This window comes from Arachis ipaensis, chromosome B6 (assembly GCF_059453495.1).
Source record: "Arachis ipaensis isolate K30076 ecotype BB chromosome B6, ASM5945349v1, whole genome shotgun sequence".
In the NCBI taxonomy this organism is placed as follows: domain Eukaryota; kingdom Viridiplantae; phylum Streptophyta; class Magnoliopsida; order Fabales; family Fabaceae; genus Arachis; species Arachis ipaensis.
Window position 1 is genome coordinate 46,604,079 of NC_142441.1, and position 24,768 is coordinate 46,628,846.

At 32.6% G+C, this 24,768-nt stretch overlaps 1 protein-coding gene across 1 annotated transcript; it reads left to right on the forward strand.

Annotated features, from left to right (window-relative positions):
- Nucleotides 1–6,919: 6,919 nt before the first annotated feature.
- On the forward strand, nucleotides 6,920–7,864 carry LOC148555422 (uncharacterized). The gene has a single exon (XM_088490648.1). The coding sequence runs from the start codon at nucleotides 6,920–6,922 to the stop codon at nucleotides 7,862–7,864; it is 945 nt and encodes a 314-aa protein (XP_088346774.1).
- Nucleotides 7,865–24,768: the final 16,904 nt, after the last annotated feature.

The following is a 24,768-nucleotide window of genomic DNA, read 5'->3' on the forward strand; positions in this document are numbered from 1 at the left end:
ATTAATTTTCTAGCATTAAAATAATTTGTTAAAATAATGTGCGAGTATTCGAGTTAAGCCCCACTTTGGTCCCTGAGATTGGCGAGTTGCACTGATTTAGTCCTCGAGATCCCAATTGCACTAAATTAGTCCCCCAGATTCGAAAAAGTGCACCACGTTAGTCCTTCTCCCAATTTCCGTCACCGGAGCACTAACGCCGTCAGTGACGTGGCCATTTCTTGCCACGCTGGACAGAATGAAATGACGTCGTTTCTAATTTAGCGCTAAACATCCCTTTAAACGATGTCGTTTGTATGTAATGGGAAATAAAACGTTAGGCACCCTTTTTTGTTTCTACTCTTCATCTTCTACTTCTCCATAAGCAACGCAGAGGAAAAAAAAGCTTCTCTTCCATGAGTGACCCAAAGTAGCAACAAGTGGCTGCAATAGGATTTGTCGAGACCATTGGAACACAACGTTCGCTGTGCAACTATCGAAAGAGTTCGTTTGCCACTACAGGGATCTTCTGTGTCGTCACTAAGGTTAGTGAGGATCAAAAAAAAAATTTTTCAAATTTAATGGAATGCTGTGATGGTTGTTGATCATGATTAAGTGTTTTGTATATTGTCAGTTCACAAGTTTTAAAGCTGATTTTGTGGTAGGGTTTTGTTTTGATGTTTTGTGGGACTGTGTTTAGGAATTTTTTTTATGCTCTGTTCCAATGGTGGAAGAATCAGCAAGGTCTCAAGGGGTTGGTTCAAGATTTGGTTAGTCGAATTTCACCCTAAATTGTTCTTGTTGAAGAAGATAGCTTCCATATCTGTAGACTTATAATTACTTTTTGCTATGTGCAGACTTACTTTCTGAACTAACAAGACGAGAGATAGCAGCAAAAATTAAACTGACCAAGATATCGATATATACATGAAGGTGAAAGGAACTAACTCCATGCTCCACTGGAAAATCTGCATAGCAAATTATAAAGCATTACTATTTCTATAGAAATGAACTTCAGCAATTGATTATATTATACATTACCACCTTAGCCATACTCTTTCCTCCTAAGTTCAGTTAAACTGTTAATTTTAATTGATACACAACCTTTTGATCTTATTGCCTTTCTAATAATACTAGGCAACAGCATCTGAAGGCCAGGAAGCAAACCAGATGATAACAGAATATATACTAAAGCTGACATCTTCAACTTCAAGTAGTTCTGAGTTCTGATTTCTCACAATATTGCATCATCACAAATGCAAATACTGTCTTTATGGTTTATACTATTTATCTAATTTGTGATTTACAGATCTTGGATTTAGAAATATGTGCTGATACTCTAGTAGGGGATGAAATGTTGCGCAGGATATCCGAAAGACAAAGAAAGCGTGTTACCACAGCTAGTGATCAAACTCTTAGTCCATCAATTTTGTGTGTAATTCTATTTCAACTTTTATGAGTGACATGCAAAAGGTAATAATCTTTATTCATTCATTATCTTTATTTCCTTCCATGGTAAATAATGTAAATGAACTTGTTGATTTAATTTCTTGTTGGTAATAATCTGAATGGATTCTGGATTGAGAATACTGTAATGAACTTGTTGATTTCTTGTTTGTAAATAATCTGAATGGATTCTGAATGGTAAATAGTTCAAATGAACTTGTTGATTGGTCTAAATAGGACTTACCAATAACTTGTTGATTGCACAATCAGTCTCATCTTAGATATTATTTTATTGGAATAGGCACCACCTCAAAGGCCATCCAAGTTGCAGACCAGAAGGAAGTCCTCACCACCATCAGGACTGGTCACCATGGATCCACTGCAAGGAGCAAGCTCAGCCACATCTTTTAGACTGGCCAACTTCTTGAAATTTGTCCCAACACCTGGCTTCAAGCTCCCGAAAAAGAAGGAATGAAGATGTAGTTGACTTAGAAATCTTTTTGTGAATCATACTCTTGTTTTTTGGCTTCAGTATATGACAGTAGACCAATTGTTATATTTGAAAACATTGTAAGGTTGATGGCACTATCTGTCTTTGTTATTGGTGTATTTTAGATCAAGAACTAGCTTTTAATTAGATTGGGGAGGTGTCACTGATATGGCAGCTGTTTTGCTTGTTAATACTCATGCTGAAAACTCATTGTTAAGTTAGCATCTTATTATTATAATAACAAATTGTTCTACCTTTAATTATGCTACTAACAGGTTCTTCTTTACAATAATTTTTCCATCATTTTGTTGGATGACAAAAACAGAGTTCTTGGTTTATATTTAGAGCAAGACTACCAATTTCAAACAATTCACAATGACACTTTTTCTTTTGTCTACTTTACAATAACCCTAATCACATTAAAACATAATCATCCTCAAACCTTAAATACCAACATGAAAACAGCAACAAACATTATAAATAGAGCCAACAATAACATGTACAATTTATGGGTCCTAACTTCAGCTTCTAACTTTCCAATTCTCTAGGCCAAATTGACCCTCAGTTCATCAACATTCTCGGTAGCAGTCACCTTTTCACCCCGATGTCTTTCATCCCAGACAAACAAACCACACCACATTTTTTCACTAACATTGTAGTTAGGACACCCAAAGAATGGCTTGTTAGAGTTAGCCTCTGTTGTGGACCACCGGAGAACAGGGCGACATCCACACTCACACCGCTCTGGAACACTCGATGCTCTATTGGTTCCTCTAGAGATCCTTCTGCTTGACCGCATGGAACTGTGGCTCCCATTTGCACTCATGATCCTAAACCCAGAAAGCTGCACAGCGAGGAAGAAGACGAAGAACTAGGAAAAGTGGGTAGAAGAAGAAGAGGAAGAAGTTAGGGCAGAAATCTTGGTTATAAAAGGCGACAAGGACTAAATTGGAGCTAATCAAATTTGAGTGTCATGTCATCTAACCGTTGCTGGGTCCAGCGTGGCAAGAAATGGCCACGTCACTGACGGCGTTAGTGCTCCGGTGACGGAAATTTGGAGAAGGACTAACGTGGTGCACTTTTTCGAATCTGGGGACTAATTTAGTGCAATTGGGATCTCGAGGACTAAATCAGTGCAACTCGCCAATTTCAGGGACCAAAGTGGGGCTTAACTCGCGAGTATTCACCACATTCACACACATTTAGAAAAGTTCTATATTTTACTCTTGGAAGTTAAACTCTGGTATAGTTTGACTTGGTCCGGCCTCGAACACTTTAGGGACTAATTTAGTGTGATTTTATTGGGTTTAGGACTGGATAAGGGTCTCAAAAATAGACTCGGTCATTATTTTGGATCGGATCTGGGCCATAGCTCGGGTCACCCGAACTCGGCCCAGTAGCTCAGAATTTAAATATTGTAAACCTTAATATTTTGTGTTATTAGTCATTATAAGATTATAAGTTAATGTTTTATGTTTAAAATGCATAAGACTTTAGACTAATGCATAATATTGTGTTATTTGTATTGATTTAAATATTTGGTGCTATTAGACAATATTAGTATTGATTATGGTTATGCTTTAATTTTAGAGAAGGTTTGGTTTTTGTTATATTTTTTTAATTGAATTTTACTATGTAAATTGTGAAATAATGGTTAGAAATTAGGTGATTTTTATATGCTAAAGACCCGATTTTTACCCAGCCCGAAGGTGCGTATATTTCATCGAGTCTGAAATCGGATTGGGGTCTAAAAATTAGGCCCAGTCTATATTTTAGATCGAATCTGAATTAAGCCAAACCCGGTGTGACCCAATTCATGTGCACCCCTAATTTCTATTATTTCTATTTGCTTTTGTACACTAGCGCTGTGTTTGTTTAGATGGAAATTGGGGGGAAGTGATTATGAACGGAAAGAAAAAGGAAGGAAATATGATATTTCAATTGTTTGGGAATGAAAGAAAATGTAAAGAGAAAGAGAGAACAGTAACAAAAAGCTAGTGGGACCCACTAAAAACTTTCCTCTCCACCTATGGCGAGAAAATGAAAAGAAAATGCGTTGCAGTGGCTCATTTCCGAATTCTACCCTCTTCTTTTATTATTATTATTATTATTATTATTATTATTATTATTATTATTATTATTATTATTATTATTATTATTATATCAAATTTGTATTCCTAACTTATTATATTATAAATATAACTAAATTTTGTTGTTATTAGTTAATCACATTTATGAATATTTATATAATTGTATACATAATAATATTACAATTAATATGAAGGGTAATATTGTCATTGTATAACTTAATTCATTTTTTCTCTCCATTTTCCTTTCCAAACAAACAACATAAATTATTTATCTTTCAATATCTTTCCATCTTATTTTCCTTCCATCCAAACACACCTATAGAAATTAAATTTCACTTCCATTTCTTTCCTTTCTAATTCTTTTCACCCAATTTCTCTCCTTCCTATTTCTTTCCACTCCCAAACAAAGTGTAGAGGAGGCCGAAAAAATGGCATAATAAAATTATAAAAAAAAGGTGGGTCCATGCACCATGCATGAGCACTACTGTGATAAATTCAGTTGTTATTAGGAAAGGAATGGAAACCAAATCAAAACCATCTTGTGGTAGAAGTTGCATATGCAACCCATGAAATCAGCACACTACTTAATAATTAAGATCACATGGCCTCTTTTTATGTTTTTTTAATATACAAACAAAATTATGCACAGCTAACACAAGAAAGACAATGGAGTGACATAATTGCTGTTTCAAAATCATCACTTTTTGTTAGATAAGTATTTGAGTGGATACTTGAGTGTTATTTGTTGTATTTGATATTAGGGTAATTGAACTTTTTAATCTTTTAACCCAAGATCACAGAGAATGGAGAGGCTATTATATTATGATAGATAATTTTTCCCTCTCATCAATGAGAGAGACACTATTTGTTTTTCCCTTTTTGAACTTTTCTAATTCAATGTCTTTCTCTTGGCTTATTCTAACTTATGAATTAAAAAATAAAAATTATAATTGTCAGTTATTATATATATATATATATATATATATATATATATATATATATATATATATATTTATTGTGAAACTTAATTTGTTAGTTGCTCTTTCTTTATGAAAGTTTGATCACCGACCCCTTTTTCTTTACAGCCTATTTAACAAGCCAAATGAAAAGGTTGTTTGACCTTTTAACCTTTCTTTATTTGATTATTTATTTCTACTTATTTAAATGGCAAGGACGAATCGGTTTGCGTGTGTGTATATACATAGGGAGTTACTCGACAAAGATTCTTACAATATTTTTTTTAAATATTTTTTAATAATTAAAATTTAATACATATAATTGATTAAATCGTGTTATTTTTATCAAAATTAGATCAGATAAATTAATTTAGCTGAAAAATTGATAAACTAAATTTTGAACCGATCTAAATTAATATTTTATTATCTAATTAAATTTGTGGGAGTACGTACTCCTCATCTAGCGCCTGATGAGTTCGTTCACGTTCTGCTAGGGTTTCCCTGCGCAGCCTACATGGTTACCTCTTTTTTTGTCTTTTCTTCGTCAAACTCTTTTCCATCTTCTTCTACTTTCTTTTCTTAATTTCTTTTCCACTTAGCTCTCTAATTTTCGTTTTCTCTCCCAATTCATTCCTCTTTTAATTCATTCCGTTTTCTAATTCACTTATTCCATATATCTTATTTCTCTCTGGAATCATTAAATACCAACTCTAATTTTTTCTACACCATGAGCAACAAATTAGAGACTCAGAACCCTCATATAATTGATAGTGATCAGGAGGATGATTTGATCGTTTTAGCTTATGAAGATGTTTCTGAAGGAATTCAAACATGTACACGAAGCCTGTCCAGAAGAATTTTCTCAGATCGGATCTTTTTCGTAGGTACCATGGAAGGAGCTCTCGATGCAATATGGAATAAACCAGAAGGATTCAAAGTAGTTAAAAATTTCAGGAACCAGTTTCAATATTTCTTTGAGAATGACTCTGATGTGACTCGAATTGAAAGGGTTCACCGTGGTTATTCAAGAGTTTTGTTATTCATGTTCGCAGATGGAAGCAGTCAATAAACATGGAGGATAATCACATCTCTTCTTTTCCTGTATGGGCACAATTTTGGGGATTGCCTGAACAATACAAAACGCTTGAGGTTGGCCGAAAATTTGGTGGGAGACTTGGTCAAATTGAAGATGTTGCTCTATTTGAAGTTAGAGGCAAAGATACACGCATAGTGAAGGCTAAAGTGGAACTGAACGGTGATAAAAGAGTGAGGGATACACTGAAATTGCTTGATCCTAATCAGAAAATGTTGGAAATTGGAGTACGCTATGAACGTATAGATGTGTTCTGTACTTATTGTGCAAAATTAGTGCATGAATCTAAGAACTGCCAATTTTTTATTGATGATTCTGCCCAAAACAATATCAAGAAAGATAGAGTTAGTGAATGGCTTAAGGCAGATCAAGTCGGTAGGCGTTTAACTGAAAAGAAAGCTTCCTTCAATCCTAACCAACCTCGGGATGGTTCTATTCCATCTCAACCGAAGAAAAAATCTCCACCTGCTTGGATTTTTGATAGTTTCTCAAAAATGAGTATGCAAGATGATCAGAAAAAACAGAATAATGAAAAAATTGCTGCCAATTCGGGTTCTAGATCAGAAAATGAGGGTGAATCAGAAAACACAGGTACGGCTACTGATACTAATTCTTCTTCTAATACTTTATTGGAGATATCCTATCCCATGAATAATGTCCAACACAATAACAACGTCATATCTAAGCTTAAAAAGGAGAACGAAAAGCCAAACCTGAAACAACTTGCCAGAAAGTCTGTGATAGGTTTCAAACGGAGGAGTGGAGGTAATGGTACTGAAGATATTTCAAATAAAATTTCTCTCAATGATATTGTCTCTGATGCTATGACGGTGGAGGGTGCCAGCCTTCAAATGGCACCCAAAGAAATATGAAACTACTCTCATGGAATTGTCGGAGTTTGGGGAGACCCCTGACAATCCACAATCTTAAAGGGATTTGCAAATCCTACTCCCCTGAGGTTGGTTTTATCTGTGAAACAAAAAATCAATCTCGACAAGTTGAAGGAAAAATAAGATCTTGTGGTTTCAAGGAATGGTTTATTGTGGATCCGGATGGATTATCAAGGGGTTTGGCTATGGCATGGAAGGATGGTTGCACTGTTCAGATTTTACAGCATGCTAGATTCTTCATTGCGGCATCAGTTCTGACAGCTGGTTCTAATGATCCCTATGGTGTTCTAGGTGTTTATCTCAGTTCAAATGATCAATATAGAATGGCTCAATTTGCTGAATTAACTTCAGTCACCCAACAGTTCGATGGTAAGGTTGTGTTAATGGGTGATTTTAATGCCATTTCTAATCAATTGGAGAAAGAATGTGGGGGTGCTAAATCTCCTTCTTCTATTGAAACTTTTAACAGTTTTATTGATGATAATTCCCTAATTGATATTGGTATGGTCGGAAGACCATTCACTTGGTCGAATAGACGGAGGGGTGATGAGTTGATACAGGAAAGACTGGACCGATTTCTGGTAGGAGTTGATTGGCAGCAACTCTATCACAATGCAACGGTTCTTAGACTGTCAAAATCAGGCTCGGATCACTCCCCTCTTCTCTTAGACTCTAATCCGAGAACTGAGAGATCTAAACACCGATTCAAATTCCAAGAAAGATGGTGTTCCAATGATGAAATAAGGCAGATTGTTAGAGAGGTTTGGCACGAACAGATTGATGGTTCAACCATGTATATCCTAGCTCAAAAAATAAAGCATTGTCGGCATAGGATTGTCAGATGGCAGCAAGAACATAGATCTAATTCGAAGGTGGAGATTGATTTACTACAGTCTGAATTAGAGGAACTTCGTTTAGCATGAATTCATGGATGCGGCATCATTTCAGAAATAGAGGACAAACTTGAAAAAGCATTGCAAAATGAAGAATCTTATTGGAAAGATAAGTCTAGAGTCAAATGGCTCAAATCTGGTGATTAGAATACAGCTTTCTTCCATCAGAAATTTAGAAATCGAACCCGAAGGAATAGAATTTGGCAACTAACTGGCAGTGATGGTGAAGTGGCTACTTCAAATGCTCGTATTGCTTCTGTGGCTAAATCTTATTTCAAGGACATCTTTTATCCTCCACTTGTCATGAGAACCCTGAACCTCTGTTTACTGATTTTGAACCTAAGGTTACATCTCACATGAACCGTAGGCTTCATAGACCAGTGATTATGGAGAAAGTGAAACGTGCAACATTTAGCATTCATCCTCAAAGTGCTCCAGGAGATGATGGTATGACAGCAAAATTTTTTCAAAGCTTCTGGAACATACTTAGTGGTGATGTGTTTCGAGCAATTAAGAGCTTCTTTTCAGGGGGTAGAATTTTGAAGGGTTTTAACCACACTCAGATCTGTCTTATTCTCAAGATTTCTGATGCTAAAGATATGACTCAGGTAAGACCAATAAGCCTATCTTCAGTCTTTTACAATATTATCTCCAAAGTAGTTGTACATAGACTTCAGGGTATGATGAATAGACTAATTAGCCCTACGCAGAATGCTTTTATTAAAGGCAGATTAATCTCGAATAATATCCTAATTGCTCATGAGTGTATGCATTACTTGAAGAACAAAAAAGGGGACTCGAAAATGAAATGGCGCTAAAATTAGATATGGGTAAGGCATATGATAGGGTGGAATGGCACTTTCTTTGGTTTATATTGGAGAAGTTTGGTTTTGACTCCCGGTGGATCATGTGGATTCGAGAATTAGTGACAACTGTTTCTTATTCTGTTATTGTGGAAGGACAACCTTATGGTTTCTTCAAACCAAATAGAGGTATTCGACAAGGAGATCCTCTATCCCCTATCTTTTTCTTTTCTGTGCAGAAGGTCTCTCCTTCTTGCTACACAAGACAGAACAAAACAGACTAATTCAGAGTCTTCAGATACATAGGCGATGTCCCAAGGTCAACCACCTCCTGTTTGCTGATGATTCCATCTTATTCTGTAAGGCTAATCCTGAAGCATGTTCAAATATCCTGCATTTATTGAATTCTTATGAAAGCATCAGTGGCCAGAGGGTAAATCTTAATAAATCTGCTGTATTCTTTAGCCACAACACTCCCTCCACTACTCGTACACTACTGGCTAACTCTATGAATATTAATCATATTGGAGCTCAGGATAAATACCTTGGTTTGCCTTCTACAGTCTCTAAATCGAAAAAGGCTTCTTTTAGTATGATCAAAGAAAAGGTTCAGAAAATAATACAAGGGTGAAAGCGCAATCTTCTTTCGTCAGGTGGTAGACACGTATTGCTTAAGGCAGTGGGAGAAGCTATTCCTATTTATACATTGTCTTGCTTCAAGTTGCCTGATGGTTTAATTTTGAAAATTCACTCTCTACTTTCTCAGTTCTGGTGGGGACAAAAAAGTTCTGAAAGGCGGATGGCTTGGATTAGCTGGGACACTATGACTCACCCATGAAAAGAAGGAGGCCTTGGATTTAAAGATCTCAGAATCCAAAATCTGGCGCTTTTAGGCAAACAGTTTTGGCAACTTGTAACACAGCCTACTTCCTTATTATCCAAAATCCTAAGAGGTAGCAATGGTAATGCTATAACGGCAGAAATTAGAGTCTTACCTTCTTGGGGATGGAGGAGCATACTGAAAGGCCGAAAGATTGTTGAAAAAGGTCTTAATTGGGCTGTAGGTACTGGTGAGAATATCCAAACCTTTGAGGATCCTTGGCTGCCTCCTCCATATCCTTTAATGATTTCTGACATGCCAAATAGACAGGCTATTTCTGAGTTGGTTCCAAGAGTTAAAGATCTAATTACTGAAGATAGAAATTGGAATCAGAATCTCATTCAAGAATTATTTCTCCAAGACGTTGCAAACATGATTTTGTCAGTTAAAATTCAGCAGAGTAGGGACAAATTGCAATGGGATTTGAACAAATCCAAGCAATATGATACAGTTTCAGGTTACAGAATTGACTATTTATTTTACCATCCGCCTCTGGAGCTTTGCTCTAATTATATGCAGCAGAAAAAGCCGTGGATTGATCTATGGAAGTTGAACTTGCCTCACAAAATTAAGCTATTTATCTGGAAAGCTCTCCATGGCCGACTTCCGGTGCTTGCTCAAATTCATCACCGCATCCCATCTATATCACCAATATACCCCTACTGTCATGAAGCAACGGAAACAGTCACTCATTGTTTGATCGATTGCTCTAGAATTAAAGACGTATGGTCTCAGAGTTATCTTTGTGACTGTCTTTTCCCTCAGAGTCCTAACGACTTTTGGACATGGTGGACTGCATCAATAGAGATACTTAACCCGTTAAAGAATGCTAACCGTAATCCTTAATTGCTTGCCATCATTTGCTGGAACTACTGGAAAGCTCGCAACCAGTTGATTTTTGAAGGTTCTACTTCTATGCTGTCTGCCATTCTAGCAAGCTCTGTCAAGTTGCTCCGTGAAATCCAAAGAACTCTCAGTTTAGGTCGTCATCTCCATGAGGCAAGCTCTTAGTTGCATTCAATTTGAATTATCATTCTTTCTTCTTTAAGATTTTTCTTCGTTTTTCGACCACGCACCGTTGGATGAATATCTTCAGTGTAGTGTTTTTGGGAAATCCCCACCTTTTATTATGCTATCCTACTTTTGGACATCTTTGTATTTTATTTTTCAATAATTAATGAAATATAACCTACTATCTTTGGGGAATATATATATATATATATTAAATTTTGAAAACTTTAAATCCTAACTCTATGACAGCACAGAGAGAAGAGAAGGGTTAGGATTTAGGGTTCTCAAAATAATAATAATAATAATAATAATAATAATAATAATAATAATAATAATAATAATAATAATAATAATAATAATAATAATAATGATAAAAGTATTTTAGTCATTTTTTATAATAGAGATAATGTAATCATTTTTATGAAAAAAATATTAATTTAGATCAGTTCAATATGTAATTCACCAATTTTTTAGTCAAATCAATTTATGTAATCTAATTTTGGTAAAAATAACACGGTTTAATCAATTATATATATTAAACTTTAATTACTAAAAAATATATTTTAAAAAGACGTTTTAAGCATCTTTATATGAGTAGCTCCTATATATATATATAGTTTATTATAAATCTCAAGTCAATTAAAAAATAAAATCCTTTAGATAATTTATAAGTGTAAAATATTTTTATTTTATGTGTTAATTTTTAAAATTAAATTAGTCTTATTTAATTTTAATTCTAATATAGTTATCAGAATATATCTGATATTTAGAGTAAAGTCAAATTGATAACTAAGCTTAATTAGGATCAACCAAATCAAACAAGAACTAAGGATATAATTTTCTTTTTGAATCCAAACTGTTAGAAACTTAGAATGATATAAAACAAGTTCTTCCAACAAATTAAATTAAATTACAAGCAAAAGAGTCATTGAGTTGCTTGAATGATATGGTAAATGTATATTATATATATATATTTTTTAATTAATCATTGGATGAATAGCTAGTATTAGTACTACATCTTTTCATTCAATATTTTCAATGATCTTTTGCCAAAATTTCAACAAATATTCTCTAAAACAGTATGTATCCATGTAGCATCTCTGATGTATCTGACTCTCTCCATACATGACATAAATATAAAATATAAATGTAGAACTGGTTAATATTACCAAGTGAAATAAATAAAAAAACCAAACTATGATATAAATATGGGGAGTTTTATGGTGTCTTTGTTATGGTGCTTAAATTGCTTAAATTTTTTTTAAAATAAAAAATAAAATATTTAAAATAAAAAATAAATCATATAAAATTTATTAAATATTATTTATTTATCTTTTTTAGTAACTTAGGTACAAAGTGATAGACACCATAGCATTCACCTATAAATATAGTCCAGAATTTGTTGTGACAGATCCATTTATATATGCTTGCAGTAGTGCATGAAGTTGGCAACAACTGGTTAAATGCTCAAACAAGTGTGTGTCAGACGTTACTTTTTTCCATTTCCATTTTAAAGATTTTCTACATTTGACTTTCATGCATTATGTACGATTTATTTCTTCCCCGGTTAATTAAGGCCAGCGGTGGTTAGCTTCACTTCACCAATCACTCCTTCCCTCTAATATATGTTAGCTTCACCAATCACCAACTACCTTTTTTTAAGCTTATTAACACTTCAAATAGCGTTAATAGAATTCAAAAACATTAATATTAATTGTTTGAATATTTATAATAATAAATATTAGTAATTTAACATGTATAATATATAATTATTTAATTATTCTATAATCTTAATTTAAAAAAATATATACATATATAAAGATAGAAATTCTATCATTTTATTCATTCAGTTTGTTTTAGTAGGACTGTCAAATGGATTAGTCTAATCCGTTTAGACTTGACCCGACTAAATTAACAAGTTATACGGTTTGCTCATTTATAGTTTATTTTTTTTGAAAAAAAAAATTTGAACAAAATAAAAGTCACTTTAAGTTATAAACCTTAAACGAACTAAATTTTTTTAGTTGATAGGTTTGAGTTTTTGAGTTGGATGAAAAAAAGTATTGATAAAAAATACTAATTTTTTTAGAAATACAAAATAAAATTAAATAAATTGCTCATTTAACTCGTCTTTTTTTGGATTAATCAAATTCATCCCGTTTAATTTGTATGTGACGTTTTATTATCTTAATTTTTTTTTTTAAAAATTATAACATTGTATCAAAATTTTTTAGACTAAAAAATTTAGTGTTTAATTCTTGTTATAAAAAAAACATAAAGTAAATATAAAAAAAAAAAGAAGCCAATTCACCCAACCCAAAAAAGAGTTCTTATGTGGAAAGGGGTGACTTGTTCATTCAACTTAACTATTAATCTAATTATTAAGAAGAAATAGATCAACAATAATTTTCATTACATAACATGGCTGCACTGAATCATGCATTTAGATGAGGTAGTCATAAAACATATATATATATATATATATATATATATATATATATATATATATATATATATATATATATATATAGGGGTAAGTACGATTTTGGTCCCTTAAGTTTAGTGCCAGAATCGAATTCGTCCCTCTTGTTATTTTGCCATTAAAATCGTCCTTGATGTTTTTTTTCGTATTAAAATCGTCCTTTTTAATAAAATTTTTTATTTTATTCCTAAACTACCCATATTCTTATTTTAATAATAATAATTATAAAATTAAAAAAAAAAAACGAAAACACAGTGTTGGGGGAGGAGAAGAAAACGCGTTGGGAGAGGGGAGGGAAGGGGAGGGAAAAGGAAGAGGGGGAAGGGGACGGCGCCGAGAAGCCTCCGTCGTCGCCGCCATGACCTCGTCGTCGCCGTGACCTCTGTTTCTATTTCTGTTTCTCTTGAATTTCTGTTTCTATTTGGGGGTGGGGGAGAAGGGAGGCGGAAAGGGGAAAGGAGAGACGGGGAGGGGGAGGAGACGCGTGGGGGTGGGGGTGGGGGGAGGGGACAGTGGGGGTGAGGGGAAGGGGACAGTGGAGACGGGGAGGGGGAGGGTACGCGTAGGGGTGGGGGTGGGGGGGAGGGGGGAGGGGGAATGGGAGGCAGGGAGGGGGAAGGGACAGTGGGGGTGGGGGGAAGGGGGAAGGGGACAGTGGAGACGGGGAGGGGGAGGGGACGCGTGGGGGTGGGGGGAAGGGGGAATGAGAGGCAGGGAGGGGGAAGGAACAGTGGGGGTGGGGGGAAGGGGGAATGAGAGGCAGGGAGACGGGGAGGGGAAAGGGACAATGAGGGTGGGGGGAAGGGGAAAGGGGAGACGGGGAAGGGGAGGGGGAGGGGACAGTGGGGGTGGGGAGAAGGGGGAAGGGTAGAATTGTCATTAAAAAAAAATTTAATTATAAAGGACGAAGTTAAATACAAATGCAACATTAAGGACGATTTTAATTGCAAAATAACAAGAGGGACGAATTCGATTCTGGCACTAAATTTAAGGGATCAAAATCGTACTTACCCCATATATATATATATATTGGTTACCTTTTTGTGAGCTTATTATAAGATTTTCTTGAAGGTACACAACTACATATAAACTTACCCTGTAAGCCAATTAAGTATTTTGTCGTTTGTATAATTATAAGAGCGTGCCTTTAAATTAGTCCTCTCATCCTTGAGGAAGAATTGAAATGTGTCATTAGACAAAAACTTTTTTAATTAAATAATTTAATTTTTAATAAATTTAATTATAAAATTAGTCTTTAATTCTTTATTTTATGAAATATATCATTTTTACATTAAATTTTATTAAAAAGTAAAAAAGAAAATCAATTATTTTTGTTATTTAATAAAAATATAATAATTTTTAATCATTTTTAAAAATTTTAGATCAATTTTTCTATATAAACAAACAATTTAATGGGGAGATTGATTTATCTAAAGAAATAAAGATTTAAAAATTAGTTTGATAATTAAAATTTATTGAGAATTAAAATATTTAATTAAAAATTTCTTAGGATTAATTTAGGATATTATTGTTATTATTATTGTCGTAGTCGTCTTGTTTCATATCACAGATGCCAGTAATTAAGATTCCTTAGGTTAGTAATATGGCAATAATACCACTCTTAAAACACAAGAGCGTTTCGCGAAAAACATGCATAAAGAGATTATCACATGGTTTGTTAGAGATGACTTAAAGTATAGTCATAGATGCCATTTTTCTTAACCCTAATATTGAGGTTTAGGTGGTATAGAAAAATTTGTTATATAAATTATAAAATGTCTCTACATATAAGATTTATAGTATGGATCATCGGATTATAATTCAAAATGGCATAATTTTTTTATACTCACTTAGAGATCACGAATTCGAGTTTTATTCCTAACTTTTGAAAAAAAAAATCTATAGTATTTAATAAAAATAAGTACCATTTTACTTCGTGATAACAGAATTAATAATTAATAAATAAACTGCAATTGCCGTGTTTTACGAATCAAGGTCTGTGCTTTTTTTTTTTCCCCAGAGGGACATGCCATTGCCAGAACATAACATTGTCTCATGCTGATGACTGTACGGCAACCGTAAAAACGGGAAAAGCAAACACATTCAACCTTTACACCCATATGCTTTCTTATCTTCATATTTTTTTTAAAGGAATTCATATTACTATTATATTTTGATCACCTTATATATATGATTGATATTTAGTTATTTTTATTTCATATTGGTAGATACACATTCTTTTATAATTCCGTTCCTATTATTGAATGAGATTTATGGAATATATCAAATATATAGGATTTTAGACTTTCCATTAACAAAGAATATATTATAGATGAGCTATATATCTTGTATTGAGTAAAATTATGATATCTGATATGTTTATATGTAAGGCAGTGACACTCTTATATAAATAAAAATGTTAGGGTGCCAATATTTTTTATTGATATTAATTAATATTTTTTATAAATATTTTATTTTTATATTATTAGAATTTAAAATTTAAGATTTAGTATAAAAGTATCTTTAGTTTTTAATTATTAATAAAAATGATAAATTTTATTAATCATGTAAATGTTGTGTTTTAAATATTTTTATTTTAAATATTAATTCCATGAAGAAAATAATAATAATAATAATAATAATAATAATAATAATAATAATAATAATAATAATAATAAAAAACAAAAAAGCACCAAAAGCTAGAAGGAATTGAAGAGTGTCAGAAGTTGACACACATTATTATTGTATTGTTTTGTTTTGTTTTGAAGCTAAAAAAGGTGCTGACTTTACTGTTGTTGCTTATTTAATTAAACCAACCAAGAGCGGGAAGTAAGACACTGCAGTGTTACAATGTCTGATGAAGTACACTTCAATTTAAAATGTTTCAATATAAACCAATTATCATCATTGCTCTTAATAATATTTTATTTTAGTAATTCAAACCCTGATCCCTAATTAGAGAAGCTTGCCCCCCTAAACAAGAATTTTACTTTGCTGTCTTTATCACTAAAAAAAGAATCAAATTTCTGAGGAATCCCCAGATTCTGACAAATTTTTTTTTTTTATCGTACTTTGGTGTCTTCAGCTTCGGTACATGAGATTCCTAAAATGTTATACAAGGTTTTAATGTTACTGAAACATATAGATATATGGATTCACCAAAGAAAAAAAGATATATATATATATATATATATGAGTGTTGGTCTAGCTAGTTTGGGGACATATGTAGGGATCACAAGGGGTAGAATAGGATATATAGGGTTTGGATTTAATTTTAACTTTAGTAAGTTGAGATTTTTATATAAATTCAATCATATTTTATCTGTGGGTAAAAAATATCTCAACTCTAACTCTACTTATTCTTAATTTGCGAGTACTCGACCCTATTTGCAGGTTATAAAAAAGATGCAATATTAGTATATCACTTTATGATAATTTAAAATAGAATTGATTTTTTATGTTAAAAAAAAACATATTAAATTATCAATTAATGATCTTCTTTTAGCGATTAAAAATTTTTTAAATTTATTGAGATATCTTTGATTCAACATCTACTTGAAACATATTTTTATATAAGTATATAATATATAGGATCTTAAGAACTTAAAATAAAATAAAAAAAAGAGTAATAACTAATCACATTTTTTTTGGTGACTAATAACTAATTACATATAGTAATGTTTGTTAACTTATTTTCGTCATATTTTATTGTTTATATACAATTAAAGCAAAATTGAAAATGTGAAGAATTTTATAGAAAGTGGCTAATTTTTTATCAGTATATATATTTTCATACAAGTATATATATTTTTTATACAAGTATATTTTCTATCTATTGCAGATTAAATTGACAATTATATAGATCGAATTGAATACCACAAATAAAGTGTATGTTGTCACCTTTAGACATATGCTGATTTTAATCAAATAAATTTATTAGTCTGAACTAATCACATTTTTTTTGTTACTAATAACTAATCGCATATAGTAATATTTGTTAACTTTTTTTCGTCATCTTTTACCGTTTATATACAATTAAAGCAAAATTGAGAATATGGTGAATATATATATTAAAAGAAAGAGGGTTCTTTTATAAAAAGTGACTAATTTTTTTATATGAAAAAATATTGGTATTTTTATTGAAAATGAAATTATTTAGTGTAATTATAGGTAGGTGAATTTTGCAGGTAGAGAATTAACATGCAAGGTGCGTATTGAACACGTGTCAACATTTTAGTCAACACATAAAATATATGTTGTACATGTTTTCTGTACATCCATAATATTGTAATACACTTAAAATATTAATATTCAACCAAAACACTACATTCATCTCTATATTAAAAATAATTTTTAATAAATACTTTTTTATATTTTTTAAGAGTCTGAATATGAATAAAAATAAGAGTATGAGTGATTCAGAAAAAGGAGATAATAAAGACAAAATCTTAGTTTGAGATTAGTACATTGAAACACCTTTATTTTTTCTACTTTTAAAATTTTTAGAGTAATGTAATATCTTTATTGTCAGAATGTTATACTTCAGGCTGCATTATTCTAATAGAACAGATATTGCAACGACTTCTATACATATATAATAATGAAATAATAATTAAATATATTCTCTATGTGTGATTATTTGATTGTCTATTTGATTGCTTGTGTTTGTGACTTGTTACTTCGAATTATGGTGGAGTATAGTGGCTTGTAATTGATTATATGTTGGGTCAGATGCCGTGATTGATTTATATTTGAGGTTTAGTAAATTATGAAAAAATAAATTGATTCAGCATAGACTTAATGAACTTATGCTTGGAACATGTTAGTTATTCATACCATTTAAGTAACTTTTAAAATTTTTTTATTACAATATGAATTTGGATTCTAAATAAGTAATGGTTGATTTTTCGAAAAGGTTCATAAGGTGAGCGATGATTACTGCAGTTGAAAACAACCTTCTTAAATATATATATATGACAATTTTAAACTTTTTTGGTGAGACCGTGTGGTTAGGTTCTCACCCTCTACAAACTTCTCTTTTCAAAAAACGGACAAGGAAGCTTATGACGTGATTTCTGCGCTTTATGATTGTATTGTCATAGATGTCTTTTCCCTCACATTTCTGGTTTATTAGTATTATATATGTACGGAAGTCAGCGTAATATACTCTATCAGAGTAGCGCAACCGAAAACATGATATTCTGATAATAAAAATGTTACAGGTAATATTTTAAATTAGACACTTTAATTTTAACAAATTTTAATTATTAATTAGTTTTTAAATTTTAATTTTGATTAATAGATAAATTAGTCTTAACTTTTAACATAAAATAGTTCTTCCACATAGAGAACTAATACGAAAATTTTAAAATTTTATATATCTTTATTAAATACAGATAATGATTGATTTAGTTAAAATTAGTATTTTTACTTGTAATAACTTTACAGAAATATAAATATTTTAAAATTATGTCAGTTTTGTCTTGATATTAATTATGGCACAAAAGATTTATAAAATCAAACTACTTTTACAAAAAATTCGTAGGAGACAAAAATCTCTGTCAGTTAAGAAAAATAGAATCTTTGTAGATAAAAAATTCAAATAATAAGATTTTTAGTTATTATTTTTTCATGTGAAAGAGTTTAATTTTTTACTAGTAATTAATTTTAACATTCGTTATCTAAAATTTGAAAAAATTTAATGTGTATACTTTTACATTTGATTAGGTGTTAAATCTGGTGACACATTTTGATTTGTCAAATTATTAATATAGAATATTTTGATTGTCAAATTTGTAATTAATCATTGATAATGATATATAAGAGAAATGGAGTGGGTGAAATAATGAGAGAGATAGAGAGAAGGAAAGGGAGGAGGGGAGAATTCTTTAATTTTAGAGGGAAAGATTTGATTTCAATTACAATGAGAATGACATGTGGCACATTTTGGTTGTAAAATTAGTAATCTATAATAGAATAATAGATTAGCCATTGATTATAATATATAAGAGAGATAGAGTGGAGGAAACATAACTTTGGAGAAAAATATTTGATTTTAATTGTAATAAGAGAATGGCATGTGACACAATTTGGTTGTAAAATTAGTAAGTAATAATTAGTAATAGTAATTCATAATGATATATAAGAGAGATAGAGTGGGTGAAGGAAGGAAAAAAAGGAAGAGAAAACTCTTTAATTTTGGAGGAAAAAATTTAATTTTAATTGCAATGAGAGAATAACATGTGGTACATTTTAGTTATAAAATTAGTAAGGTATAATAAAATAATAGATTAGTTATTGATAATGATATATAAGAGAAATAGAGTGGGTGAAAGAATGACAGAGAGAAGGAAAGAACTCCTTAATGTTAGAGGAAAAAATTTGATTTTAATTACAATGAGAAAATGACATATGACACATTTTAGTTATAAAATCAGTAAGCTATAATAGATATAATTATAGTTCAATTTTAATATTTTAATTTTAATTTAATTTGTAATTGGAGAATATCATGTTATACATTTTGATTGTTAAATTTATAATTAATTATTGATAATGATATATAAAAAAGATAGAGTGGGTATAAGAATAAGAGAAATACAATAGGTGAAAGAATGAGAAAGACAGAGAAAGAGAGAGAAAAAAGAGAAAAAAACTCTTTAATTTTAGAGAAAAAATTTTTATTTTAATTACAACAAAAAAGTAACGTGTGGCATATTTTGGTTACAAAATTAGTAATATATAATAGATATAATAGATTTTTATCAGAATTTGATGTATTATTAAGGGTTTGAAAATTAATTTGATAATTAAATTTATTGGACATGTAATTGTTTGACTACAAATTTTTTTACACTAATTTAGGATATTATTTTAATTTTAAAAATTTATTATTAATAAAAAAGTAATATTTCTAATAATATCACTTTACACATATTTTTTTACATTATATATTTATATGAACTTATAAATAAAATGACATTATCAAAATACGGTTAAAAAATTTTAACATGAAAAAAACATGTATTTTTTTTTGCTGAAAATAGAACTTTTTAGTATATATATAAGTAGATAGACGTTGTAAATATAGCAGGTGCAACACGTATGTCACGTGCTGTGTCAGCACGCATGCAACGTGGTGGGCATGTGTTCTAATCAAAAGCATAACACGCACCATGCGTGTTGTCCACGTGGCGACCATCTAACCAATACGCACTGCGTGTTGTACACGTGTCAAATGTTGGTTAGATAGCATTGTAACACGTAACGTGCGAGATGATGCTGGCTGTGGTGGCTGTAGTGTGATGGCTGAGATAGTTGTAGGCGATGATAAAGAAACGGTTGAAACACTGCATAAAGTTGTGCTAGCTGTTGGGGTAACTGTTGGGGTTGCTGATGGGGTGGTTGCTGAAGAATGTATTCCGACAACCTCAGGTACATCTAGAATAAAACCAAGGTACCAACTCCGGTAATCAGCAGATGGGTTAAAGTCGGCGATTGGTTACAGATGCCTATCTCACAATTGACTGTTGCGGCGGTTCCCCTATTGCTGTATCCATTCGTCATGTATCCCACTCTAGTCATGGCATTATATTCCCTGAAGAATGTAGCAATGCTGATCAATTGGGATGACTTGTACAGGTAGAGGGGAGACTGTGCATACCTGTACTGGCGAACCACTCAGTCCGCCGAATGCCATTCGACACACTCGAATGAAAGCAACGGTCTTACCGTGTCACACACATCAAGGTGTGCATATAGTTCGGCAAGTATGATGATGTCGATGTACGGTCGCCAGACAAATTGTAAAATATTGCATGGGCCATTAGATTATTAATACCATAAATTATTCTTATAAATTAATACCCAGACTGACCTCATTCATGTAGTCTATGTCGTGCCTAATAGACGCCGCGCTTCTCGACATCCACACTCTGGTTTGTGGATGATGACTCCACCTGCAATACACAATATTATAACAGAGTTTAATTTACGTATTGCTAGTTAAACATAAATAAAATACGATTCAAATTCTAATAAATTATGTACCGTTACCTGCGTGCAATTGGTATATCAGCCGGTAAGTGCCGATCTGTTCAAAATTTTAGAGCAGTGGTAGATACTTCGCAATTATTCGCAAAGAAGGTGGTATCCAACAGAGAGAAGATGTGACACCTAACGTATCGTTGAACAAACTTCTAAGTGTCTAAAAGTTGTGTATGTCTGACGTGACGAACCCAGGCTAGCTCTATATAACTTTTAGATGAACTACTCACAATAGGTTTGCTGCTAAAAATCGCTAGACTCTGGTTGACTAAGAAGTCTTGACTGTTATCGGTCCAACCGATCACAACCTCTCCATCATCTGTAGGCTAAATATGTGTAACATGTCCTCAAGTGTCATTGTAACCTCACCGGCTGATAATACGAAAGAATGAGTCTCCAACCTCCACATTTTCACAAGAGCAGATAGCAACGCGAAATGTCCTCTAATTTCTCCAACTCTCGAGATATGGTAGAATTCCGTTGTTCATAAGGCCTAATTAACCGTCAGATGCCACTAGGGGTGGCAGTGGGGCGGGTAGGGGCGGGTTTTTACCCTACCCGACCCCGCCCCGCCGTCCCGTCACTCAAGTACTACCCGCCCCGCCATAACCCGCGGGTAGTAAATTGCAGTACCCGAACCCGCCCCACCCCTACCCGTCCCTATAAAAATTAAATATTTTAATTTTTACATATTCATATCTAAATTAAGACAAAAACTTAAAATTCATAGATAAATTAAAATACAAACATAAAAATTCATACAATGTCATTAGCTCAAATAACTTGAAATAAAAAAAAAGTGTTAGATCACTACAAATTTAACACCATAATAAAGAAATTATAATATTAGATATAAAAAAATCTTCAACCCTTATTCTTGATCACTTTCAACATCTTCATCGTCATTAAAAATTTGCAAATCAAGATTTAAACCTGAAAATCAAAAGATATAACAATTAACAAATTAAAATCATATCTTAATAAAGATCAGAATGCATAAATGAAAAATCAGAATACATAACAAGTTCTGCCACTTATTTTATGCAGATATTGGATGCTATTAAATCAACTGTTGGCTACTGATGAGGTTAATCACAATCTTTCAATCATCTATGTGATCTTGAATTCACGTGATCATCATAATGATCATGTTTGGGACGAAATGAATTTGTATAATGCATTGCAGACTATGGAAATCTGGAGATTAAGTTAATCATAGCTTCTCCAAATGTAAAACATTTTTAAAAAATAATAATAATAAGAAATAATGAATGAAACTTGAAAATCAATAACCATACATTCACATATTAGGCCCATCCTTGTAGTTCTATATATAATAGGATTGTAACACATGAAATATTTAGATGAGAATATGAGAATACATGCTAAGCCAATTGAATTAAATTAGATAACCACAAACAAACTTTTTCTATTTGTATATGTCTATATCTTATTCCCTGTTTCTTGATTTCATCATAATTCAGAACACTGCTGCACATTATGGATTCCCCACAGAAACTAAAATTGCTTGATTGGAAACTGAAAACACAAGACATTGGGGGCGAAAAAACATCAAGCTAAGTTCAGATCTGAAGTGAAGTGAAGTTCATTTCATATACCAGATATAGTAAATAAGCAGAATGAAAATATTTGTCCTCTTCAAATACAAAGTTGACTTTAAAATAGAACTAAAACTCTAGAAGATTAAATATTGAACTAACTTGTCAATTTCGGAGAAATTTAGAGAAAGTGAGAGAGATGGTAGGTAGTGTGAAGCCTGTTCAGGAGCAGGGAACTTTAGAGTGGAGTCAAAAGGCTTCTCATCTTGAGAAACCTTAAAAGACATCAAGTGTGGAACAGCAGAGACTTTGCTTGAGAAAAGCCACTGAGCAGTAGAGCCCTTGGTGAAGCCTACAATACAAATTAGAGACTCAATTTCCCACTCAACACTCAGATCATAGAGTTTCACAACTTGGAATCTATTAATTACCCTATGTCTACCTACTTGTTTATTAGAAATACCTAATCAACAAATTGGCATTACTAATTTTTGTAATAATAAAAAAAATTCAGAACACTTCCGCACATTACTAATTCTGCTAATTTCAAATGTCCAATTCTCTCCATAATTAGAACACCTTGGGCATATTCCCTTTCATAAACCAAATCACTCTAATCTTGAAGGGTCCATTCAGTACTCAATGACAATTACAAAATCAGATTAAAATCAAAATTCAAAATGCATAAAAATGATAAATCAAAACTAAACATGCACTTCTTATTAGTCAAAAATATTGTTATCAAAACTAAATATGCACTTCTCATCAATCAAAACAACTTTAATTTTTCAAATCTAGTAGAGCATGCCTGTGGGATGGCAAATCTGCAAAGACAGAGGGGCTCAAAGACTTACCGGTGGTTAGAGACAGAGAAAAAGGGCTTCGGTGACAGGCTCACATGCAACAGCGACGGACAAGCTCACAGCGACGGCGACTAAGCGATGAATCTGTGGAAGAACAAGAGAAGAACTTAGATCTCACAACGATGGAGAGACAGAGAGCACGAGAGAGAGAGAGAGAGAGAGAGAGAGAGAGAGAGAGAGAGAGAGAGAGAGAGAGAGAGAGAGAGAGAGAGAGAGAGAGAGAGAGAGAGGAACTTACGGAGCTGTGCGAGCTGAGCAGCGAGGGCGAGGAGTTGCGCAACTGAGCAGTGAGGGCGAGAAGTTGTGCGGTTGAGCAGCGACGGGCCGACGGCAGGCGGGAGGTGAGCAGCGACAGCAAAAAGCAGTGGGACTAAGTGGTGACGCCAAGGAATTGCGACGACGGCAAGGAGCTGCAAAGCGACGGCGCAATGGCGGAGAGGAGATGAGAGGCTGAGCTGAAGAGCAAAGAGCTAGGGATTTGGGGACTTGGGGTCTCAGGTCTGATCTCTGATGGTTGGTGGATTGGAAGCAAACCCTAATATATATAAAGTACTCCGCGGCGGGTAGGGGCGGGTTTACCCTGACCCCGACCCCGCCCCGCCCCGCTACACTACCCGCCCCGATCAAAACCCGCCCCGCCTTGGGTCGGGTTTAAACCCGCCCCGAGCGGGTAGGGGCGGGTCGGGTACCCGCGGGTTCGGGTACTCCTGCCACCCCTAGATGCCACATCTCTGGCAGATCAAGTTTACGGAATAAAAGATTCATGTTAGTCTGGTATAGTTCAACCGAAATACCAAAATAAAATAATTATATTTATTTTTATTTTATTCATTAATTTAAATAAATACCAAAAAGAATAAATTAATAACTTGCCACAACAGAAAATAATATTAAAAATAATATTAAAACACAAAATAAAACAGAAATTATATATTATTCGAAAGCAAAATATATTTTTATAATTACATTGATTATTAATTTTAGTAAATACCAATCAAAATAAAATAATAACGTATAACGAAAAATAAAATAAATAATAATTACATAAAATTCGAATTTTTATGTATTCATATTTATATTAAATTTTAATAATTAAATTTAAAATAACATAATAATATTATAACACAAAAATAAAAAATAATATAAAAAATTATACATATTAAATTAGTTTATACTTTTAACTTTTAAGTATTAATGATTAATTATCCATAAAAACAATAATGATGATTAATGAAGGTGGGGTTTCTGTTTGTTTGTATTATGACTCTTGATCTTCAAGTTTCACTTTTC

Bases quoted from the DNA above. Each gene is read 5' to 3' on its own strand.
- LOC148555422 (XM_088490648.1), top strand. From the start codon at position 6,920: ATGAAACTACTCTCATGGAATTGTCGGAGTTTGGGGAGACCCCTGACA.